Genomic DNA, 24,552 nt, shown 5'->3' on the forward strand with positions numbered 1-24,552 from the left:
TGGTAACTGTGCTCCAGCATCCGTGTGTGTCTCCTTGCAGTTACTGCTTACTCCCCGAACTCATGCCCTCACCATTGTGCAGTGCCTTCTGTGATGCAGATTGGATCTCATATGCTTTATGTGATGCAAATGCAGTCCTTGTAGTCCTGTTGGCAGGGTGTGTTCTTTTCTCCCCTTCACTCCCGGTCCCACTGGTGAAGTGTTTGCTTTCAGGCAGCATATCATTGTGTCTAGATTTCTTTTTATCCCTTCAGTCATCCCTTGGGAAATCCCATCTGTTTACACATTCAGGGTTATCACTGATAAGTACAGATGTTCTCCGGTCTTTGTTATTTTCTTTCCTGGTTGTTTTGAATATCTGTTTCATTTCTTCTTCTCTGGTTAATTCTCATTTAGTGGTTTTCTGTATTGATTGGGGTTCATTCTGTTTCTGTAAGAAACCCATGAAAACCAAGTCAAACACGGGAAATCACATAAGGGAGTTTATTAAGCAAACAGAGTGTCTCCCTGCAGGGTAAGAGAGAAAATGAGAGGAAAAGAGAAAGGGCACGTGCGAGAGAGTGTGAAAAGCAAGGAGGAGAGAGAAAGAAAGTGAGTAGGAGAGAGAAAGCAAGAGAAAAGATGGCGGGAAGCTATCCTTAAGCAGTTGAATTCCTCCGGGCTAACAGGGGACCAATAATGGAGAAGGACACTTGCAAGCCGACTGATAAACCAATAGCTAACTAGGATGTTCACAGACTGACAAGTAGTTGGGAGGCAGGGAAATGACTGCAACGTAAAGGGTAGGGGAGCAGCTTTATATTACATTACAGTTTCTCTCTCTAATCTGCACTTTTGTGTGTCTTGATGGTAGTTATCATCCTTTCAACTCTAGCGTAGGACTCCTCCTCCCTAAGGCACTGTTGTAGGGCTGATCTAATTGGTGAAGAATTCTCTCAGCTTTTGCTTGTCCTGAAAACTCTTCTTTATTTCTGAAGGATAGCTTTTCTGGGTACACATTGAAGGGTTATGGAAAATAATATTCCTATAAGGTGGCTTCCCAAGAAAAATGGAGGGGTGGTGTGGCTCAGGAGGAGGGAGGAGAAATTGGCCAAACATTAAACCTCTCTAAGAGCATTCTTTCCTGATAACAATAGGCCCTGGGGGGAAAGAGGCAGATACTGAATGCTGGGCCCTAAACCTTGACCTTCCCTGGTGGCCAATTAGTCCTAAATAACAATGGGCAGGATTTGAGTACTCATCCCTCAGGGTCTGGTTTTACCCTGTACAACTAGCCTCTGATGGTCAAAACTGCATGTGGAGTTTCCAATGATTACATTATTCTCATTATACCCTATAAAACCAAAATCCCCTCTGTAACCCACGACTATTTTCCTATCCGGAAAGTTGACGCCAGTGATACCGCCGTTTACCGGTGACAAGTTCTGCTTCTTCTAATGTTGAAGATTAAGCACTAGAGAAGCAGCCAAGGCAAGCATATTAAGCAGGTTTATTTAAAGGGAATAATACAGACTTCTCCTGGCAGGGAGAAGGGGGCCATGGCTGATGTTCTAAAAGTCCCAAGAAGTGAGCGCACCCTACATCTTTTATAGGTTAAAGTCTCTTTTGTTCTCCAGTTTTCTCCCCCCTTATCTCTCCTTCCTGCCTTCGTGACTAGGCCTGGTTTTGCATTAGGTGAGAAGCCATGGGCAGGGGGAGGGCCAAGGTGATTCAGGCAGATAAGGGCCCAGGGGGCATTAATTAGCAGCTCCTTGTTTGCAGTCCTTGATAAAGGCAGGTAAATTTGGTAATCAATGGGCTCCGGAGATCTTTGACATTCCATTCTTCCAGGGGCAGTCTCCAACTTCCAAAGGCAGATGGCTTCATGGCTTCATTTCCTCGAATTGACCCGATTCCCTATTTCTACACTAACTACCTGTCCTTAATTCTGGCTTCATTCCCCCCTTTAGCTATAGGAACTCCTAACTGCTTTAAGGAAAAGGGGGCGTCGGTCGTTCTGGCTGCTTCGAAGCTGAAAGGGGGCAGCGAGGGGTAAAGCAGTTTGGAGTTCCTTTTTTAAAAATCGGGTCAATCGAGGGGTCCAAGGTAGAAGTCTGGTTGGGGAAGAGCAGGTTGTAAAGTCATCTGGGGGTGGGTGCTTCTATGATAGAAGAACAAAAAGACATGAGTACTCAAATGAGATTAGTACTAAGTAAATGTTGCAGCATCTGGAACATGCCACTGAGTATCATGAAAATGACAGAAGTCCACCTCTCACCAGGAGGTGGAAGAACTGAGAAATTGTTCCCATAACTAGGCCTAGCAAAGGCTGGAGAGGACAAGGCCTTTATTTGGGGGCTTTAACATTATCCAGGTTATCAGGAATGTAAACACAACATTTAACTCTTAATGTCATAGATGTCCCAAAAAAATATAGTTAAGCTATACTTAATGTCATCTGATTTTTGTAAAATATCCCTTTATTGGTATAACCTGTGTTTAATAGAGAGCTCTATACTTCTGTTACTTAGGGCTAGATAATCATACGAGCAAACATAGATTAAATCTACCTGTGTAGCTTAGGAAGGTCTGCAGGCCTTAAACTGACTAAAAACTTCTGACTCTGGCAGTTTCTCTTGATAGTTATCAGGCACATTTGCTGAAGAATCTTTCTTTCATTTGTAGCTTCCAGTCTTTATTCTAGTGGGCTAATACAAGTGTACATCTTAAGTTACATTTAACTATTATTTCTTTTAAATGCCCAAGAATGGTTATATTTTGGTTTTCACTGTTTTGCTGGGTGTCTAAGATCAAGCTGGTCAAATTGACCTGGTTCCTGTCTTGTTAAAGAGTCAGCTGAGTTCCCACAGGGGCCACTTGTAGAGAACTTAAGAGCAGCTTCTTAACTCCACCAGTGCCATTGGTTAGGTAGGGTCTCCTTGATGAGGTGACTTCCTTTGGAAGCATTAAGGGATGTCTCCCTTTTTCCATGACCCTCCTCTGCAGCAGATGCACTGAGTGATTTTTCATCCTCTTGTCTCAACAATCTCCTTGATCAGGAGGTTGTGTGACCCAGAGTTGCAGCGCTCCTTAGGGAAGTCCTCTTGTTCGTGGGTTCAGGCTGACTGAGGACAAAAGTTCCAAATATGGCCAATCTTGCCTTCTGTATTTAATTCCAATCTCGAAGTTTGATCTTAACCATCCAGCAAGCCAGTCTCACCAGTCATAAAGTAAGAGTACTGGGCTTTAACTTCAATGTCCATAACTTTACAGTTATTTACCCTTTTATCTAACTGGAGTCTGCATTAGAACTGGAAGTTACCACTATCTGTTCTGGTATCTATTACCACTATCTGTTAGGTGATGGCTTATTATCATGTTACCTAGGTTGCGTGTTCTTGAAGCACCTACTTCTGTAAAACATTAACAGGTAACAGTTTTACAAAATGAAATTAGCAAGAGTAAAAATATATTCAGCTTGTATAATAGCTATCATGAATTTTGACTAAGAACCACATTATATTCCCTATTTGAGATCACACTACTTTTTAACAAGAATCAATCTTTAGACTATAACTTTAAATAAGCTGAAGTCTGACTAACAAATAAATAAGCTGGAGTCACTCTAACATGCAGTAAGGTGGGAGGCAGAGCCTTATCTCAGGTAAGGCGTGGCTCTTTACAAATCTTAAGTGTTCTAATTCTGATGTTGATCTTTGCTTCTTTCTTAAATATCATTAAGTAGTTTACATATACTGTTTCCTGAGTCTATATAAACTTTATAATTAACATAATTTAACATTGTATCTAAAACATGAATCAACGAAAGGCTGAGAGAGCTTTTAACTTTCCTTTTGTGTGATAAAGTGGCAAAATGCCTTCATGTTTCACAAAAATCAACCCTTAAACAAGTCAGGCTCTAATTTTTATAAATACATTTATATTTGAAATTCTTTATCTCAGTATAAAAAGTAACCAATTTTACATGTACCCTATTGATAACAGGTCCTATAATAGAACATTAAATGATAGAAATTAATCCCCAATAAAATTTACTCTTTATAAGCTTAAAATTACCATTACAGACAAGATTAATCTGGTGAATAGCAGCTGGATAAATTCCCTGCTTTAAAACTTGTATACCTGAAAAATATGAACACATTTAATATACAACTAGTGACCACTTCACAATTACCTTGACACTTTTATCTTACCAAATTTAGTTTTTAAAGAAAAATGTAGACTTCGTAACACAGTACAATACTCTAACAGTTGTTTAACCATAATTGTATACACCAAAATTTTTAAGACTAATTGTTCAGAACATTAGTATTTCACCTTAGGAAAAACCTTAAATAGCTTTAGCTGTTTCACATACATACAACCAACTTAGTTACACGCAAACTTGTTGAAACTTGCCCTTTACTTACACAGACTTTCTTAGCACTTACTTAGACCCTCGTGTATTTCATCACACAAGCACTTTCTTACCCAGAAACATTTCCTTTTTCCTTTTACTAAATATATTTCCATACCCAGAACCTTTTATTTTCTCTTTCCTATTTGTTGACCCCTTTTTGTTCACATTCTGAAACAACTCTTATGAAATTTCTGAATTTAGATAAATTGCTCTATTTTAATAAGATTAAATATTTTGTTGTTTATAGTACTCTAATTGGAACACAGTTAAACTTTTGGGACCCTTTGTATATAGAATTGCACTTGTTAGGACATAACTCTTAGTAACATTATTTTTAGGTTAGTGATGACACAAATCAAGTTTAAACCCTTTTATTTACCAACCTATGAAAACACCAATAATGTTTAAGTATGATACCCCATGGAATTTAAGGAGTTAAGAGTACTTGATGCTATTTAACAATTAGCATTTTAACTTTGCAAATTAATCAGATGTCTCTACAAACACATTTGAGTAATCCCATACATGTTAACTCTAATTCACTTGTTCTGTAAAAACCAAGAAATCAGACAAGTGTCCTGAACAGTATTTCCTCTTTCCTGTTGAAGAAAAGTCCTAGAAACAATTGATATTAGACATTTTATTAACATCAATATTTTATTAGCTTGACCACCTAGAGACTTGCGAGTTATTTTCAAAGACATTTTACTTTCATTAGTTTACCCAGTTTGAATTGAATCTTTAAATCATGTGAATTAAAAGTATTTGGATCCATTTTTAAATTTTAATTTTAGGAGCGCTCAGTTTTGATACAGACAAACATGACATCACACAGCATGACATACAAATAACACAAAATCAAAGGCCTTGTAACTTTATAGGTGAATCTCCATTGCAATGTAACAGATGTTCAAAAACTCTAGTTGAATAAAAAATAGAACTGATCAAAAAATCATGAGCTCAAAAAAATATAGAATTAAAAAAAAACAAGAGTCCTGGAAAAATGATACGGCCGTTAATTACTTCAGTAAAGCACCATAAAATTTACTTTTGCTGGAGTTTAGGTAAGGCTCTTTTACCTTTTTTTTCTTTGGGTTTGAGACCGGTCTCCTACTGAGCCTTTAGGCTTCCTATTTACATTTCAATGTAAGCCTTGACTGAGATCTGGAAGGATCTAACAGGTTTTAACAGAAACCTTGTGCCTAGGGCATTTTAGTCATTTCATTAGGACAGTTGGATATCAAAGAAAATTATGAGACCTTATTTTCCATTTCTTTTGAGAATGAAGCTACTTTGCTAAGTTCCTCACTGAGATATGCCATTGGTTATTGAATTGCCTATGGCTGCCTATCCAGGATATATTTTCCCCTTTGTGACAAACAGGTTAAATCTTGCTTCATAGGTAAGTTGAGGACAGGAGCTTGAAGTAAGGCCCCTTCCTGGGGCAGAATATTGTTCTATGGTGGCTATTTCCTGTAGTATTGAACCTGTTGATGACATAATTAAGCTTTATTTTTTGAGATCTTATAATTCCTATTAGCTAATAAGTTTAGGAGTTCTGCAATGGCCTTTTGATATTCCTCCTGGGTGGAGACACATAAAGGATGTCATTTACTTATTGGAGAACAATCACAGATGTTTTATCTCTGAATTTTGCTAAGTCCTTAGCTAAGGTTTGTCCGGAACAGGTGAGGGCCATCTAAATCCTAAGGCAATACTGTCTAGGTTAGTTGAGATACAGTATCTGGTTCCTCAAAGGCTAACAGAAATTGCCATTCAGAGTCTAGCATAAACAGGAAAAGCCATCTTTTAAATCTAACTTAGTAAACCAAGCAGCAGTTGGAATCCAAGATAAAAGTGTATGAATTAAGAACTACAGGATGGGGGAAATTACTGCTTCATTATTCTAAGGTCTTGGACTAGGTAGTTTGCTTTTTAACTCCTAAAATGGGCAAATTGCATGGACTATTGCAAGGCATTAAAAGTTTCTATCAGTTTGAATGATCTTTAATAAGTCCTTTTTCTTGCCTATATGTTCCCTTTTCTTTCCTTTGATGTCTATTAAAAATGGAAGATGCAAGCTGGAGAAGATCATCTGAGGATTGATCAGGGCCACGTGCCAATTTTGTAATTTCCTCTAAATATTTGGGGCTGACTAAATGATAAATTTATACTTTAAAAGTAGGTGGCCCTTTATGGATTCAGGATTCAGAGTGGTGTGTTTTCTTATTGCTTTTCTAAGTCTCTCCATGAAAATAGCAGGACTTTCCTGAAGGCTATATAATAGTTTTTTTGGCATCCTACTCATTATTTGAATCCCAGTTAGGATGGTTTCTGGGAACTACCTGTGCTCTAAATGGTCAATAGCATAATTTTCCAGGTGAGGTCAAATACCTGGCATAAGTTTTGAAACATCTCAATATTTATTAGGATCCTCCAAAAGCCTCCTTAAATTTATTTTTGCCTATCTTAAGTTGGGAGGGTTCCCTCAATTTTCCTCCCTTAGTGGGCGATTCCTCAAGGCTTTCTCCTCTTATGGTAGAGATTATTGCTGTCAAGCATGGTAACATATGAAAAGCACTTTTCTTGATCATTTGCAATTTAGCAGTATGCAGGCTAGTGGTGAACCTGGCAATACTGTTGAGAGAGAAGCTCCCTTCTGAGTTAGAAGTATTAGGGACGTCTCCCTAACTTTGAGCTTCCTTACGGTCCAGAAAAACCCGTCTCTCACCACCTGGCTTTGCCAAAGTTATTTCTGGCCTTCTTTGGCAAAGTGCGAGGGTCCTAGTTTGCCCTGTGCTAGAGACCCTGGGAGGATTCAGACTTAAGGGCATTACTGCTTTCCTCCTGCCACTATAAACTCCTAATTATGAAAAACAATGACAAAAGTAAAAAGTGTGCCTTTTACCTATCTTCTTGCCCTGTAGACTAAAGGAATCTCCGGAGGGTGAGGGGACATCTATTGGTTGTTAGGCGTATAATGCCCTTTGCTTGGAGGATCTCACGGGAGGGGCTTTTAAATGCCTCCCTCTTGCAGCTTAAAGAGAACACAGTGAGCACATTTAAGCACAGGAACAGTAATGGGGAGACTCTAGATGTCTAGACTAGTGAAGGCTAACTATGGGAACAAAGGGAACCTGGGCATTTTCATACTAATCATCCCAGGCCTTAATCCTACAGCTTGAATTCCTAATGTCTGACCGGCAAGGGAAGGGGAGCATCCAGGAGGGAGTGGATGTGTGGGAGTGTTGTGCACTGTATGGCCCATACGGAGGCAAAGGTGATTGGCACTTTCCCTCAGTGCCGTTGTCTACCGATCAGCCTGGATACCCTTCAGGGCTGTCGGGTGGGGGAGTCTGGAGAAGGAACCTTTGGGGTCCACCCGAGAGTAGCCCGGGCCGAGAACCCCGCAGTTGCTCCAACCCTTCCTCCACCTCCACGCATCCTGGGCAGATCAGGACTAGGGACACTGTGTACTGGCGGCAATTGCGCTCCGGGCCTGGACAGAAAAGTAGGAAACGGCTTCAGCACAGTCCAACATGCCTACAGAGCAGGTGATTGGAAACTTGCCTGGGCCGGGAAACCTCTCACCCGAGTCTTAAGGATGGCAGCTGCGCTAACTGCATTTAAGTAGCCGACGGGTGCTCATTTTGCCCTCCAAAAATAAAGAGACAGAAAGAAAGATGCACCTCAAACAGATGTGGGGTGTGTGGAGAGAGAAGCTTACTTACCTTGGCGTAAATCTCGGTGGGACCTCCAAATCTGATACCGCCGTTTACCGGTGACGAGTTCTGCTTCTTCTAATGTTGAAGATTAAGCACTAGAGAAGCACGCCAAGGCAAGCATATTAAGCAGGTTTATTTAAAGGGAATAATACAGACTTCTCCCAGCAGGAAGAAGGGGGCCATGGCTGATGTTCTAAAAGTCCCAAGAAGTGAGCGCACCCTACATCTTTTATAGGTTAAAGTCTCTTTTGTTCTCCAGTTTTCTCCCCCCTTATCTCTCCTTCCTGCCTTCGTGACTAGGCCTGGTTTTGCATTAGGTGAGAAGCCATGGGCAGGGGGAGGGCCAAGGTGATTCAGGCAGATAAGGGCCCAGGGGGCATTAATTAGCAGCTCCTTGTTTGCAGTCCTTGATAAAGGCAGGTAAATTTGGTAATCAATGGACTCCGGAGATCTTTGACATTCCATTCTTCCAGGGGCAGTCTCCAACTTCCAGAGGCAGATGGCTTCATGGCTTCATTTCCTCGAATTGACCCGATTCCCTATTTCTACACTAACTACCTGTCCTTAATTCTGGCTTCACCAGTGGCGCCCGAGTCCACAAATAAATAAAGGCTTCTCTGAATCCGTTGAGGTCTGCTTCTCATCCTTTTGTGCTTGCACGCATTCTTGGCCCGCATTTCCCCCCCCAGAGCTTCCACTGTTAACCTGTGAAGTTTCTGTTAAGAATCTACTGCTCCTCTAATGGGGGTCTCTTTTTTTGTAGGTGACTTGATATTTTTCTCTTGCAGTTTGCACAGTTCCCTTTGGCTTGTAGTTTTGACAGTTTGACTCCAACATGATTCAGAGGAACATGCTTTGCTAAAATTCATAAGGAATCTTCCTGGACCAAATGCCCATATATTTCCCAGATTTAAAAGTTTCACAAGTTATTTCATCACATATGTTTTTTGTCTATTCTCTGTCTGAAATGTCTGCAATGCAAATGTTTGCTTGCTTTATGATGACCACAAGTCTTAAAGTCTTAAAGGCTTTTTTCATTCCTCTTTTTTTTTTTTTTTTTTTTTTTTGATATCAGGGATTGAACTCAGGGGCACTCAGCCACTGAACCACATTCCCCAGCCCTTTTATGTATTTTATTTAGAGACAGGGTCACCTGAGTTGCTTAGGGCCTTGCTAAGTTGCTGAGGCTGGTTTTGAACTCATGATTCTCCTACCTCAGGCTCCTGAGTGCTGGGAATACAGGTATGTGCCGCTGTGTCCAGCTTTCTTCATTCTTAATTTTTCTCTTTTTAAGATCTGACAAGATTATTTTAACATATCTGTCTTCAAGGTCAGAAACTTGGTTCTTCTACCTGATCAATTATGCCATTGAGGCTTTTAGCTGACTTGCTTGCTTACTTTTTTTCCTTCCTTCTTTTTTTTTTAATTTTATTGTTTGTAAGCTCAGGGGCACAGTTAGCGGCCAAATAAAATCGGACAGAAAGCGGCAGAAGCAAGCTTTATTGGAATTTGACTCTCGGGCAAAATTCCCAGCCCTCTGGGGTACAGGAGCCAGAGAAAATCACACATGGCCCCAGCTGCCCAGGGTCTTACAGGCCGGAATGGGCGGAGGTCCTGCTGAGTGACAGGTGGATGTTAAGGACCAGTGGAGTTTTCCTGTCCGCTTGGATGGGTCACTGGCGCTGCCCTTTGTCTCCGTTGCTCCGCTCTGCCTCCTACAGTCGCCCAAATGCTGACCCAACAGAGTTCATTATCTCCCATGATTTCTGATTGGTTCTTTTTTATTTCATGGATGTCTTGTCCAATTTCTTCTGTATTTCATAAAGTGCATTTCTAACTTCTTTTTATTGTCCATCTGTATTCTCTTCTGTCTCCTGGGTTTTCTTTAAAATCATCCTTTGAATTCCTTCTCCAGCTGTTGAATTCTGCCTCAGTGCCTCGTTCCAGACCATAAGAGTGTGAGTGAAAACGCTCTCACAGAGTGTTCAGACCAGTGCCATCACTGCACAGCTCCTGAGATGCCTTCGCTCCCAAGTGCTCCTGACTAGCAGTTTGGCACGAGTCTTTCAATGTTTTCTGTTCACAGGGCACTGCGTTGCAAAACCTGAGGTGATCTTCAGGCTGGAGCAAGGAGCCGGGCCGTGGATGGTGGAGGGAGCCCCACACCAGAGCCTCCCAGGTCAGTCAGTGCAGACTGCGCAGAGAGACCAGGATGAGGAGAGCCCCACAGACACCGGCCACGTCGAGCTGCTGTCCTCCGTGTTTCCTCAGGTCCCAGTCCTGAGGAAGCAGGTCCTGTGCATCAGACCCTTCCTTTATACAGTCTCCAAGGAGTGCTGTCTCATGTATATCCATGTTTATGTTCTCATAAGGTCTACTTCTTTAAATTTGCCAAAATCCAACCTTCTATGAATCGTCTTGACATTTCTGTTGGTTGCTCTCTTTCCTTTGGTTTCATAACCTGTTGTTCCAGGCATGTATTCACATAAGTTCCTTCAGCACTTGCTGGTTGATCGCTTCATAGGCAGCAGTTTTTTAAATTGTGTGGATATCAACATTAATAAAACAAATGCATCTTCTCTTAAAATACTTACATTTTGTTGAGGGAAAAAATAGAACCTACACACACACACACACACACACACACGTGCACACACACATATACACATGTTTATGTATATAATATTTGGCAGTAACATAGGAGCCAAAAAGAATATTTTATCAGGATGAGAGAAAGAAAAACATGTTTTATTTTAAGAAAGGTAAAGGAAAGGAAGTTTTAAGGAGATTGTAATTTAGGTTCATTTTGAGATGATGTTTTCTAAGTTTGGTATATAAAACACAGGTAGATATAAAATCTAGACTTGAGAATGGACATGATTATAATGGAGATACAAATTTGGAAGTCAGTAGCCTATGCTAGTATTTAAGTCATAGTTATTCAGGTTGTCACCTAAGGAACTGATAGAAAATGAGAAGAGAGGTACACGCTAGAGCCTTGTGCACTCTATCAGGACTCATGAGGTGAGGAACACCCAGCATAGGTGCATGAGAATGGGCAGTCCTGAACTGGGTAGGACAAGCAGGAGACCTTGGGTCTATAGGCCAAGGAAACCAAGAATTTCATGCTGAAAGGCTTTAATTTCTGTTCAGAAGTGGAATTTGTACTTAGCATTTACCCTTCATGCTGTGGAAGTCATTCAAAGACAGGAGATTTGTTTTCTGTGAAAACAGAAGACAGGTGAATTCCAAACACAAAAGCCTGCAGACGCAGTGAGCTGCAACCAGGGTACCTGTGTCTGGGATTGGGAAAGAACGCCAGGAGTGTTAAGCCAGAGAGACACATTTCAAAGATGGCAGCAAGAAGGTGGATTGGAGATTCCTGAGAACCATAAGATACTTTAGATTAGGAATTTAGTGGACGCTGTCTCTAGGGTAGGTTTGTAAATCCCCAAAGGTTTCTACTACATTTCCTCAGGGAAAAGTGAAAACTAAAACATGTAGATAACAGTCCTTTCCTAAACTATATTCCTGCTCTGGTGAGAGACAGATCAGCCATGCCTGAATGGTGTAAGTAGCTAACCTACGAAAACTTGGCCACTACAAACCTGTAAGAGAAGCAGAACAGGGTGGAATTTTACCCACAAATGTTCTAAGAAAGAACTAGAGAAAAAGAAGAGACAGAACAAGTAGTAGATGAAAACCACTGAAACCTTCAGCGAGGTACTCAGTGTTTTAACCAAACGTCTTCCTACATTTTAGAAGAATAACCTCAAGCAACAAAGTAATGTGATTTGATACTAAAATTACTAATTATAATTTTTTACATTCATTAGGGACAAAACACTCATAAATCAACACAACTCTCTTGCAGTTTCATGTCATTTGGATAAGAAAGCATTTCTTTATGTTTGAATTCTGTAAGAAATGCCCATGTATGTTTCATGGATATTATTCTTTTTTGTATCATTTTAGATGTCCAGAAAGCAAATGGCTTGAAGGAGACCATCCAGGAAAAGCCAGAGAGACATTTCTGGCAAGTTGTACTCCCCAACAGCAGTACCCCAACTGAGGAGAGGTTCACATTAGGAACAAGGTTTAACTTGAGCTCAAAGCATGTTTCAAGTCTGGATCCAACGGGTGGGCCAGAGGGGCTTGATGTGTGGCAGAAGGAGCTTCTCCCTAGTGAGCCTGAGGAGGTGCAGGCTGGAGAGGAGCCTGTTGGTCTTGATGTCCCTAGGAAGCCCCCCAGGCCTCCTGAGCGGCCTAGTCTGCACAAGGTTCTAAATGGGCATCAGCAGTTCCAACATTGTGGACAGGGGAAATCCTTCACAGTGAAGGCACTGTGGACACTGAAGAGGCTGCATGTGGGAGAGACCCCCAGCATGCTCAGTGAATGTGGGAAGGTCCTGGATAAGGTGGCACTTACTGCTCAAGAGATGACTCAGGTAAGGGAGAAAACTTCTGCATATAATATATGTGGAGAAACTTTCTGTAAAAACTCTAAATTCACTACGCTTAAGAAAATACAGAGAATACAGAAGTGTTACGAATGTTGCAATGGTAAGAAACCATTGATTAAGAAGCCATACCTTGCAAAACTTCAGAGGTCCCAGTCAGAGGAAAAGCCCCATATGTGTAAAGAATGTGAGAACTTCTGTCAGAAGACACAGCTTACTGAGAGAACCCACAGAAGAGCAGAACCCTTTGGAAGTCACGAATGTAGAAGGCACTTTCACCAGAAGTCCCACCGCAGCGGGCACCGGGGAACTCCCTCAGGCGAGAAGCCCTTCGGGTGCAGTGTGTGTGGGAAATCCTTTTCCCGGAAGTCGCACCTCAGCAGGCACCAGGGCACGCACACAGGCGAGAAGCCCTATGGGTGTAAGGAGTGCAGGAAGACTTTCTACCATAAGTCATCCCTCACAATTCACCAGAGAACTCACACAGGTGAGAAGCCCTACGAGTGTAAGAAGTGTAGGAAAAGTTTCTACTGTAAGTCAGACCTCACTGTGCATCAGAGGACTCACACAGGTGAGAAGCCCTATGCCTGTGAGGAATGCAGGAAGACTTTCTACTCTAAGTCACACCTCACCGTGCACCAGAGAATTCACACGGGCGACAAGCCCTATGCCTGTGAGGAATGCAGGAAGACTTTCAACCGCAAGTCTAACCTCACTGTGCACCAGAGAACCCACACAGGTGAGAAGCCCTACGAGTGTGATGTGTGTGGGAAGACCTTCTACCAGAAGTCACACCTCAGCACACACCAGGGAACTCACACAGATGAAAAGCCCTACGAGTGCGAGCACTGCAGGAAGGCTTTCCTCCATAAGTCATCCCTCACTGTGCATCAGAAGACGCACTCAGGCAACAAGCCGTACACCTGTGATGCGTGCAGGAAGACTTTCCTGCACAAGTCTTCCCTCACCGTCCATCAGAGGGCTCACGCAGGCCACAAGCCCTATGTCTGCGAGGACTGCAGGAAGGCTTTCTACTGCAAGTCACACCTCACTGTGCATCGGAGAACTCATACGGGTGAGAAGCCCTACGAGTGTCACAAGTGTGAAAAAGCCTTTCACCAGAAGTCGTACCTCAGCAGGCATCAGATGACTCACCAGAATGAGAAGCAGTATCAATGTCAAGAATGCAGGAAAACTTTCTACCGTAAGTCATCCTTCACTGTCCATCAGAGAACACACCTGGGTAAAACAGCACGAGTATGATATGTTGGACAACTCTTCCACCAGGCACCAGAGAATGCCACAGGGATCCTCCCAAAGTGAGCGAGTGTGGGGAGAGTGTTTGTGAGTGGGCGTGTCAGCAGACTCCAGGGAACCCAGAGAGAGAGGCCCAGGCAGGAGGCTCCCAGAGGCCAGTCTTCTCTGGGGTGCTCAGCCTCCAGGGAGCGCATCTCTGCGTGGGCCCTGGAGCTGAGCTGCACAGCAGAATATGCACCGGTGGCAGTCATTCTCCTCAGCCCAGCCCAGAACCTTCATCAGGTTCTGCTCCCTGAGTTCTCATGCATTCTGGGCCTCAAGGGAGCATGACATACTAGGTGGCCTTGAGAGCCAGAGATAGTCACTGGGACTTGAGACAAACTAATTGACTGGAGAGAGCAGAGGTCTTCTGACTTGTATCCCAGAGTGCTCCCTTCTTAGTTCACATGAGTGAGAAGTACTCTGGTGGAGCAGTGCATGATCTGTTTGCATTTCCTTGCAAACTGTAACTGATACACTTTATAAAGTTTCTGAGATAAGTTACATCTCTTTTAATATTTCAAAAATTCCCACGTGAGAGAAACCTGTACTGTCACCTTTGATTCCCAAGTCAGTTTATGGAAAATAGAAGCAATCAAAAGTAACAGGAAGTTGAGAATGCCTTATCAGGCAGGTACCTTTCATTAACATTTTGAATAGAGTAAATATTCATACATTCCTTTAACTTGCCAAAACTTTTAACACAACTTCTGACGTTTTATGTATAAACTTTGTAAAGAGAGAAAATCATCAATTTATGTAATTTGGATGTTAATTTTCCAATGAAAGTGTTAAATATAGTATTGGAGATTATTTTAAAATATTTGACTATATGCCAGTAAATACTTCCTGTCAGAGGACATTGTCCATCTTGTGACATTTGTTGTCATGCTGGGGGTTGGTGGTTGCTACTGGTATATAGTGGGTAGAGGCTAGGCATGCTTTTCAATGCAATGCACTAAACATGCTGTCTTATGCAGTTTGTATATGGGAGTATTTGTAGACTTTCCTCTATGGAATACAGCTTGGCTGTGCAGTGAACATGGGCACTTGTCATTATAGTGACTGAGGCTCAAGTGCACCAGGTGTAGGTCATGTGAGTATTATAATACATGAGGCCCTGCTTTCAGTCCCAGCATGCAGGAATACATACATATATAAGTACATAAGTATTATAGATCACACTGAAATTTTTCACATTAAATGACATCCTAGCTCATGTACACCTATTTGTATCTGTTATCTCAAAATTCTGCACTGTGTGCTATACCCTTTCTCCTGATACATCACTGTGTAAAGGTTGTTACAAAGCTATCCTTAAGTAAAGAAGCAGCTCACAGTCCCAGCTTGGGTCTGTAAGTGCCCAGATCAAGCAGGTACTGTGCACAGCTGGCACCTGAAGGAATGTGGTCTGTGAGTGAGAGTTCTTATTTCTTCCCCTCAGTGAAGAGCAGTCTCTGGAAGAATGTTCCCCTTTGTTCTCACTCCTCACACCTGTGAGTGTGCACCTTCCTTCTCCAGGACTGAGTGTTCTATAGGTACCTGCCACTGACCTGGTGCAGGTTGTGAATTGGCAGTGTAGTACCTTCTGTCTCTGCTTGTCATGTGTTGAATCCCCAGATATAGGGTACACATTCATGCCCTGAGCTCACAGGGCTCCCACGTCTCCATGTGCATTCATAGTAAACAAGGGTATCATAAACCAGCCTGCAAAGGACCATCATGAGTATTTAGATTGAATGCTCTGGATACCACCCAACAGGGAGTGCACACATATCGTGGATAACTGCAGTAATGAGGGTCCTTATCAGTATGTACAGAGTCACTGAAGTTGGCAGGAGCCTGCAACAGAACATAGCAAGATCCCATCTCAAAACACAGAAGCAGATGGGTGCTAACAGGGCTTGCATTAGGAATGCCATAGGGGCTGCTCAGGGCCTCACTGAGTTCCTGAGGCTGGCTTTGAACTTGCAATCTTCCTGCCTGTGCCTCCTGAGCCACTGGGATTACAGGCCTGTGTTACTGTGCCCAGCCAGGTGGTCTCTGACTCACATTTCCACTGCCCCTGAAACTGTAGGCCCCAACTGCTCTCCTTTATTTTCTAGAAGTTAATAAGATTGCTCTGGGAGGAAGACAGTCCATCAGAGAGCCCCCCCCCCGAAGCATTCCTAGTGAAAGAATCTCATTCCTTAGATAGATGAGTGTCTCCCACCTGTGCAGGCTCTGCCTTTCCTCTACCTACCCAACACCTGGGAGCCTGGCTGCTTCTAGCTCTGGCTGCCATGGACAGGGCTGCAGGGAGCATGGCAACCTGGTATCTCTTGAGCATGCTGACTGTGTCCTCTGCATCTAAGCCCAATGGGTTGCTGGATCTCTGGTGTTTCCACTTGAAGGTTCTTGAAGAATCTCCCTACTAAGTTTCCTAATGGCTGCACTGGAGCACTCTAGGTGGTCAGAACCCAAGCCTTCCTTCCCGACTCCTAAAGACAAACCAGAAGGGTTATAGGTGATGCGATTGCCTGGCTAGAGCGACTCACAGGACCACATAAACAGATGATCCTTGTGTTTCTACCTAAGAGGGGACAACTGACTTAAAGAGGATGCCTGTCCTGAGGAGGCCTTGGGGGCTTGGACTTTCTGAGCAGCTGGTGAGCACCACAGAGCCCCCAGCACCTCTACTGGATGAAACCAGACACTCCCCCCTCCAAGATGCCCAGGCAGCCTTCCCTGTCACTCTTCTCCCACCAAACCCTTCAGGGGTGCGTGCAGGCTCGAGGGGAGAACAGGTGAGAACAAAGGGGCCCAGGCCTTATTGGGATGCAGGGAACCCAGTGAAGGATCTGAGAGCAGCCCAGGGAGGATGGACTCCAGGACCCAGAGTCACAGGGAAGCAACAAGGAAGGGCATCTCCAGGGACAGTGTCAGAATTTGACCAAGGTCACCATGATCTGGAGAACTTTCCCAAAGGAACTGCAGCCCCTGGCAGCTCTGAGTGTCTCTAGATAACCATGGAGCTTTATCTGAACTCTCTGGCTCCTGAGGTTGGCTGGGGTCCCCACCCTGGCGATCTGAGCCCCTCCTTAGGGCTCCTGGTGGCCCCAAGCTGGTCCTGCTGGCCTTCTTCCCAGGGGCCACCACACTTGATCTAAGACTCTCCCCTTATCTCCTGCTACCAGCATCTTCATCCACCTTCAGGACTTGTGGCCACACCCCGCCTGTTTGAATCTGTTGTAGCTGCCAAAAAGGCACAGTTGGTTATGTTCGCAAAAAGTAGTGAGGGCTCTGTAGAAGCTCCAGAGCGTGTCTGCTCCCTGGGGATTGCCAGGCTCCCTCTCTGATTACTATCTGAAGACAATTGTCCCTGTCTGGAATTCACCAAGAACCAGTCTAATTCCCTCCAAGTCACCAAGATGTCCCCAGGAAGCAGGGCAGCTGCTTCAGAGCGAGGTGAGTGTCTTCTGTGTAAGACCCTGTGGTGTCTTTGCCTCCTCCTTCTCTCCCCATGCTCAGGGGGCAGGAAGCCCCATGGACTTTCCTTCAAGGCAAGAACCGACCTTTGCCAGCCTGCCTGCTCATCCAAGCATAAGAGCAGAACCTGTGAGGCTGTGCTGGAACTTACTCAGGCCAGCAGAAGGCTTCCATACCCCTGCTCTCCCAGTCAGTCCATAGCTAGCAACAGTGGCCAAGCTCCTGCCAGGAGGAGCCCCATCCTGCACCCCAGCTGTAGAAGTCCTCTAGGACAGCAGACTGGAGGCCTTGGGGAAACTGTTGATGTCGTTCTGACCTCAGATTTGCCTGATGGGAGTTTGGGTTTTCTCCACGCACATTCTGGTGTTTGGTGGGTGTCAAGGGTTACTCTCTGGGTGAAAACCCTCATTGAGCAGGAGAATAAGACTGAGGATATCTCCATGGCATTCTTCAGAGGGTGACATAAGAGGAAGGTGATCTCCAGAAGGCAGACTTGAGAAAAGAGGGTGATTGGCCTGCTTACAGAATGCACATGGGCCTGGTGAACCACCTTTCTCTGCCAGGGAAGTTTCCCCTTCTCTCCTGTGAGAAGATGACTTCTCTCCTCCTTGTCTGATGCACGTCCCACCCTGTGTATCCCTGTCCCCAACAGGGATGGCAAAGATACACTATGGAGATGGGTCTCTGCTGAGCTGTGCCATCGCCTTCCTCTTCCTTCAGCTCCCACCTCCTGGAAATGGTAGGAAGTCTCCCTTTCCAGCCCTGGAGGGCCCCAGGAGGGACAATCCCTGGTGGGGGCCAAATGAGGCCCCACTGAGGCCCAGGATTGGAGGGACAGGAGAGCTGAGACCCCATGAAGGCCCGTGGTTAGAGAGACAGGACAGCTGAGGCCCCATGAAGGCCCAGGGATGGAGGGAGAGGAGAACTGAGGCCCCGTCAGGTTCACAGTTGGAGGGACAGGACAGCTAAGGCCCCATGAATGTCCAGGGTTGGAGAGAAAGGAGCTGAGGCCCCATGAAGACCCAGAATTGGAGGGACAGGAGACCTGAGGCCCCATGAAGGTCCAGGGTTGGAGGGACAGGAGAGCTGAGGTCCCAGGAGGCACAGGGTTGGAGGGACAGGAGAACTGAGCCTCTAAGAGGCATAGGGTTGGAGGGACAGGAGACCTGAGACCCCATGAAGGTCCAGGGTTGGAGAAAAAGGAGCTGAGGCCCCATAAAGACCCAGGATTGGAGGGACAGGAGACCTGAGGCCCCATGAAGATCCAGGGTTGGAGGGGCAGGTGAGCTGAGACACCATCAGGTCCACAGTTGGAGGGACAGGAGAGCTGAGGCCCCATGAAGGTTCAGGGTTGGAGACAGGAGCTGAGGCCCCATGAAGACCCAGGGTTGGAGGAATAGGTGAGCTGAGGCCTCACTGCAGTTCAGGGTTCGGTGGACACTCATGCTCCAAGGGGAGGTGGGGTGAGGAGCATCATCTCCCTACACATCCCTGACCCAGTCCTCATGGATCTGCCTCCCTAAGGGAAAGCTGATTTCCAAGTCCAAGGGCCTGGCACCCCCGTGCTGGCCATGGTGGGGGAAGACGCAGAGCTGCCGTGTGTACTGGCCCCCAACATCAGTGCTGAGGGCATGGAGCTGCGGTGGTACAAGGACCAGCTCAGCCCAGCTGTGCTCGTGCACAGGGATGGGGAGGACGTACACCAAGAGCAGATGGTGGAGTATCAGGGGAGGACGAGCTTTGTGAGTGACCACCTGGACAGGGGCAAGGCCGCGGTGAGGATTCACAACATCACTGCATTTGACAATGGCACCTATCACTGCCGATTCAAGGAGCACACTTCCTTCAGCCAGGCCACACTGTGGCTGAAGGTAGCAGGTAAGGGCGGCACATGGCATCTGCCCTGCTGGGAGCTTCCCCACAGCATGGCCCCAATTTCAGACACTGGCCACTGTGACCAGAGTCCTGAGCTTGAGAACCTGCAGGACACACACTCCCAAGCAAGGCCATCCCCAAGGGTCAGGAACAGAGCTCAGAAGCACAGCTGTTCTCCTCTTCTTCCCCTTCATTATATGATACCACTAGAAAGCAGAGACAGGGAGACCTGAGGCGGGCTGAGAAGGAGGGTGTGGAGCTACAAGGGTGTTGGGGTTGGCAGTTCTCCTGGGTTCCTCAGGCTCTTCTTTGGAGTCAGGCCAGCTCAGGTCCTTCCTGTCCCCTGCATGCACTCACCATGTGACAGTCTTCCTGAACCTTCCCTGCCTCACTCTGCTGTGTTATCTCAGACAGAACTGTAGCTTAGGGAGGTGCTGATTTCACCATGGTGGCCTGTGAGCATTTGCTAGTACCCACTAAAGTCTTCAAGACATGGCACCGTCCCAGCTGATGCCTCCTCCTCCAGGGCTGGGCTCAGAGCCCAGAGTCCAAGTGGTGGACGGCCAGGACAAAGGTGTCCGAGTGGAATGCACCTCGGCAGGCTGGTACCCAGAGCCTGTGGTGGAGTGGAGAGACCTCAGAGGACAACCAGTGCCTGCCGTGACCAACTTCTCAGTGTCAGCTACCACCGGCCTGGTGGCCATGGTGTCCAGCGTGAGCCTCCAGAATGGGACTGTGCGGGGTCTGTCCTGCTCCCTCTCCAACCCCCTTCTCCCTGAGAAGAAGGGGGCCAAGAGCCTGCCGCCTGGTGAGTGTTCTGTTCAGCTCTGGTGGCACAGCACTGAGCACAGGGCCCCTGTCCCAGGATGCCAGGGCATCAGGAGACCACTGTGGGGCTCCAAGCAAGAGCGGTGGGAGCTGGTCCCTGTGCACAGCCTGACCGGGCTCAGGGCACAGATGTGAGTATTGCTGAGGTGGGACCGAGGGAGATGGGGGACGGGGGAGGCACCAGGGGAGCTTTGCATTATGGGGAAGTAAAAGTGCACCCCATAGACGTTTTTCTGACTTTTGCTTTTTATAAAATAGACTATTTTTAGAGCAGTTTTAGTTCACAGCAAAGTTGATCAGAAAGCACGTGCATTTCCCATATATCCCCAACGTGCATAGCTTTCCCAGGATAAAACCTGCCCCGAAGCAGATCTCACTGTCACCCAGCACCACAGTTCACTCTGGGCTCACTCCTGGTGAGCCCCACCATTCTGACCAAGCACGACGCACACAAATACAGACAGGGCTCTTAGGCAGATTGTGCAAGCGTGTGACCCAGGAGCAGACACTCTCACCTGCTCTTCTCGGTCCCTGTGCCCTCAGCTCCCGTCTCCAGGCCTCCGTTCACAGAATGGCAACTAGCTCTGCCTCTGGTCCTCACTGCACTGGGACTCCTGGCAGCTGGAGGCCTCTGCCTCTTCGGGAAGCATCAGAGGGAAGAGCAGCTTACCCTGCTGGAAGGAGAGACAGCACTAGCAGAAATGGCACAGAGGCCACAAGCCAGCAGCGCCAAGATTGAGCCATCCCATGGTGAGTAGGGGGTTCAGCAGGCAGGACCTCAATGCCCAGCCTGGAGCACAGCCTGACTTCCTCAAATCCAGCAGGAATGGAATGGCCAGTGGGAATTCCAACTCTGGAGCTATCCATGATGATCCACTCTTTATCTCTGAAGGGTTGCCTGACCGGTTTTTCTTCTCTAGATAATTCCAGGCAGTCTGGTTGACCTCCTTTCAGAATGGACAGATCTGAGTTTGAACCCTTGTTAGTTCTTTTTTTATTGTTGTTTTTACTGTAACAAAATACCCAAGGTTGGATAATGTATGAAGAAAAGAGGTTTATTTACTCACAGTTCTCGAGGCTAAAAGATGAGGAGGTTCTGTCAGTCAGCCTGTGACGGGACCTTTGGCTGTGTCATTTCATGGTGTGGGAGATTACACAGTAAGACAGGAAGAAAGAAGGATTTGGGTTCAGGCTTTATAACAACTCACTTCTGTGGGCACTAACCAGGGTGGAGGTCACACCCTCCTCTTTCAGGGTGACACCCCTTGACCTGCTTACCTGCTCCAGGCCCTGCCTCTTCAAGGTCCCTCCTGCCAACACTGCACACTGGATCACACACCCAACAGTGAGCCCTGGGGACACTCTCAAGTCAGATCCACATCACAGCAAAGCCGCGGTCCGAAGGTGCTGCCTTGGGTCTGCGTGGACCCGTCTGTCTAGGTGCCGTGTGACTGCCACCCTGAGGGACTGCTGTGGTGGCCAGCAAGCACAGCAGGGGCCAGCATGGGGCTCCTCTCTGTGCCAGTCACCCATTGTCTCCAGCATCCCCTCCATCACTCTGCTTACGCCCTCCTGTGTCACTTGGGGCTGGGGACCTGTCCCTCGCTTCAGGCTCCTGTGTTGGAAGTAGAGATAGTCCCCTTGGCTGCTGGGGAAGAGCACAGTCTCTCCTCAGGAAGGAGAGAGGCCCTTGGAGAGCTGCCGCTGCAGGGTGACAGTGCTAGACCCCCCAGCCGGGGCGAGGACCTGGAATCACGGGAGAAAACAGCAGCACCAGGGCTGCAGACAGAGCAGAAAGGAGGCTGTGGGAGGGCAGGCGCCTCTGGTCTGCCTGGCTGCTCTCCTTCAGCAGCTGGAGCATACAGTGCCTCTGCAGCCCTGCCACACCCTGCAGGCCAGGAGACCTGCAGGCAGGTGGGATGGAGGTCAGAGGCCACATGATGGGAGTAGGGGTCCAGGGCATGGGGAGGGGAGGGAAGGCCTCCTCCAGATGTGGTCTCAGCATCTGGCAGCTGCAGGCCCTTTGGGGATTTTCCAGGCCAGACTGGCAGGTCAGGGGCTTAACAGCTGCCAGTTTCCAGGTTGATGAACACACTATGCACCACGTAGTCCCGCCAGCTCAGCCTGACGCTGTCTCAGTCTCTCTCACTGTCTGTCTCTCTCTCCAGCGCTGTCATGCACACATGCAGACACCAGCTGTGACAGCAGCCTATGCACATGTTGGGAGCCAGCCAGGCCATGCTGGGCACCCTGACGCCCACAGTTCCCCGGGGACCCTCTAGCCCTGCCTCCCAGCCTGGTGTGCCCCACTGCTGGAGAAAAGGCTACTTGGACAGGCTTTGGCACAGGACGTGGGACAGTAACGGGATTCCAGGAACCCTGGCACCCCTGGTCTGCGCAGGAACACAGGGGTGTAGACCCTACTGACCCTTTCCTCTTTCCACAGTGAGCCCCTGTCTAGACCCTGACACTGCAAGTCCCAAACTCATGGTGTCTGAGGATCAGAAAAGTGTGAAGAGGCTGCCCTTCGACCAGCACTTGCCTCCCAACTCCAAGAGATTCGACCAGGACCCCTGTGTCCTGGCCCAAGAGCAGTTCTCTGCTGGGAGATACTACTGGGCAGTTGAGGTGGGGGACAGGAAGGCCTGGATTCTGGGCGTGTGTCTGGAGAGCATAGGGCGAGAGGGAAGGATCCCCAAGTCCCCCCAGCATGGACTCTGGGCAGTGGAGTTGTACAGGAAGAGATTCTGGGCGCTCTCCTACCCACGGACTCGCCTCTCTCCTTCCCAGCCCCTCCGACGGCTGGGCATCCTCCTGGACTGGGATGCTGGGGAGATTTCCTTCTACAATGCCACTGACGGGTCCCTGGTCCACAGCTTCTCTGGACTGTCTTTTTCTGGCCCCCTGCTGCCATTCCTCTGCCTCTGGACCCATGACCCCAGGCCCCTGACCATCTGCTCAGTGGCCAGAGAGACCCAGGAGGACACAAGCTCCCCTGGAAGCCTCTACTTTCCCCCAGGGAACCCCAGGACTTCTGCTGAGGGAGAACAGCATCCGTGAGCCCTGGCTCCTGCCTCCTGGTGACACTGGTCCTGTTGCGTGTGCATGACGGCAGTGTCGGGGGCTGGCTGTCGCCTGCCTAAGTCCTGCGCTGAAGTCCTAAGCCCAGGGCCTCAGACCTTGGAGGAGTCAGTGCGTCCATGTGAGTGGCCCTGATGCCACAGACCTGGTGTCCCTGTGAGAAGAGACCAGGACACAGGCACATGCAGGGGAAAGCCCATGAGGACTCAGGTGCCCTCACAAGACACAGAGAGGGCCTCAGAAGGAACCAGTCTGCCCACACCTGGGCTCAGACCTCACCTCCAGAGTGAGGAAAGCACTTCCTGTGTGTGAGTCACTCCATCTGCACAACTTTGTTATGGCGGCTCTATTGTGATAAAACTACACAATTATAAGCACAGCCCTGGGCTACTTTTGCCATGTCCTTGGGGGGCATATGTAAAATGTCCAGCTCATGTGGGACATGTAGTCATCACATATTAAATGGCAGCTCTGCCATCCCCCCTCTCCCTCCTCCTACTCCATCATCTTGGTCATTTTTCTCTCCTGCCTCTCCTCCGCTCTCTTCCACCTCTCCCCCTCCCCCTCCTCCCTACAGCAAGCACTCAGACTTCTAGCTGGAGTCCCTCTCTCCCTCCTCCTCCTCCTCCTCCTCCTCCTCCTCCTCCCCTCTCTTCCACCTCTCCCCTTCCCCTTCCTCCCTACAGCAAGCACTCGGACTTCTAGCTGGAGTCCCTCTCTCCCTCCTCCTCCTCCTCCTCCTGCTCCTCCTCCCACTGCTCCCCTCTCTTCCACCTCTCCCCCTCCCCCTCCTCCCTACAGCAAGCACTCAGACTTCTAGCTGGGTCCCTCTCTCCCTCCTCCTCCGCCTCCTGCTCCTCCTCCCACTGCTCCCCTCTCTTCCACCTCTCCCCCTCCCCCTCCTCCCTACAGCAAGCACTCAGACTTCGAGCTGAAGTCCCTCTCTCCCTCCTCCTCCTGCTCCTCCCACTGCTCCCCTCTCTTCTACCTCTCCCCCTCCCCCTCCTCCCTACACCAAGCACTCAGACTTCTAGCTGGAGTCCCTCTCTCCCTAGCTGGGGTCCCTCTCTCCCTCCTCCTCCTCCTCCTGCTCCTCCTCCCACTGCTCCCCTCTCTTCCACCTCTCCCCCTCCCCCTCCTCCCTACAGCAAGCACTCAGACTTCTAGCTGAAGTCCCTCTCTCCCTCCTCCTCCTGCTCCTCCCACTGCTCCCCTCTCTTCTACCTCTCCCCCTCCCCCTCCTCCCTACACCAAGCACTCAGACTTCTAGCTGGAGTCCCACTCTCCCTCCTCCTCCTCCTCCTGCTCCCACTACTCCCCTCTCTTCCACTTCTCCCCCTCCCCCTCCTCCCTACAGCAAGCACTCAGACATCTAGCTGGAGTCCCTCTCTCCCTCCTCCTCCTCCTGCTCCTCCTCCCA

General features: G+C 47.6%; 1 protein-coding gene across 7 annotated transcripts in view; it reads left to right on the forward strand.

The window, feature by feature from the left end:
- LOC124975081 (zinc finger protein 39-like) overlaps positions 1–23,764 on the forward strand; it is a 53,065-nt gene extending 29,301 nt beyond the window's left edge. For 6 of the 7 annotated variants that reach the window (XM_047537969.1, XM_047537968.1, XM_047537966.1 and 3 more), the window contains 7 exons: positions 10,211–10,303; positions 12,100–13,788; positions 18,001–18,087; positions 18,873–19,226; positions 19,750–20,031; positions 20,595–20,801; positions 22,498–23,764. In XM_047537969.1, the coding sequence (XP_047393925.1) occupies positions 10,211–10,303; positions 12,100–13,788; positions 18,001–18,087; positions 18,873–19,226; positions 19,750–20,031; positions 20,595–20,801; positions 22,498–23,111 (3,326 nt within the window). In that variant the 3' untranslated portion in view covers positions 23,112–23,764. The remainder of the gene's footprint in view (positions 1–10,210; positions 10,304–12,099; positions 13,789–18,000; positions 18,088–18,872; positions 19,227–19,749; positions 20,032–20,594; positions 20,802–22,497) is intronic. The other variant, XM_047537973.1, reaches the window with a different exon arrangement.
- The last annotated feature ends 788 nt before the right edge of the window (positions 23,765–24,552 follow it).

Source organism: Sciurus carolinensis, unplaced genomic scaffold (assembly GCF_902686445.1).
Source record: "Sciurus carolinensis unplaced genomic scaffold, mSciCar1.2, whole genome shotgun sequence".
NCBI lineage: Eukaryota > Metazoa > Chordata > Mammalia > Rodentia > Sciuridae > Sciurus > Sciurus carolinensis.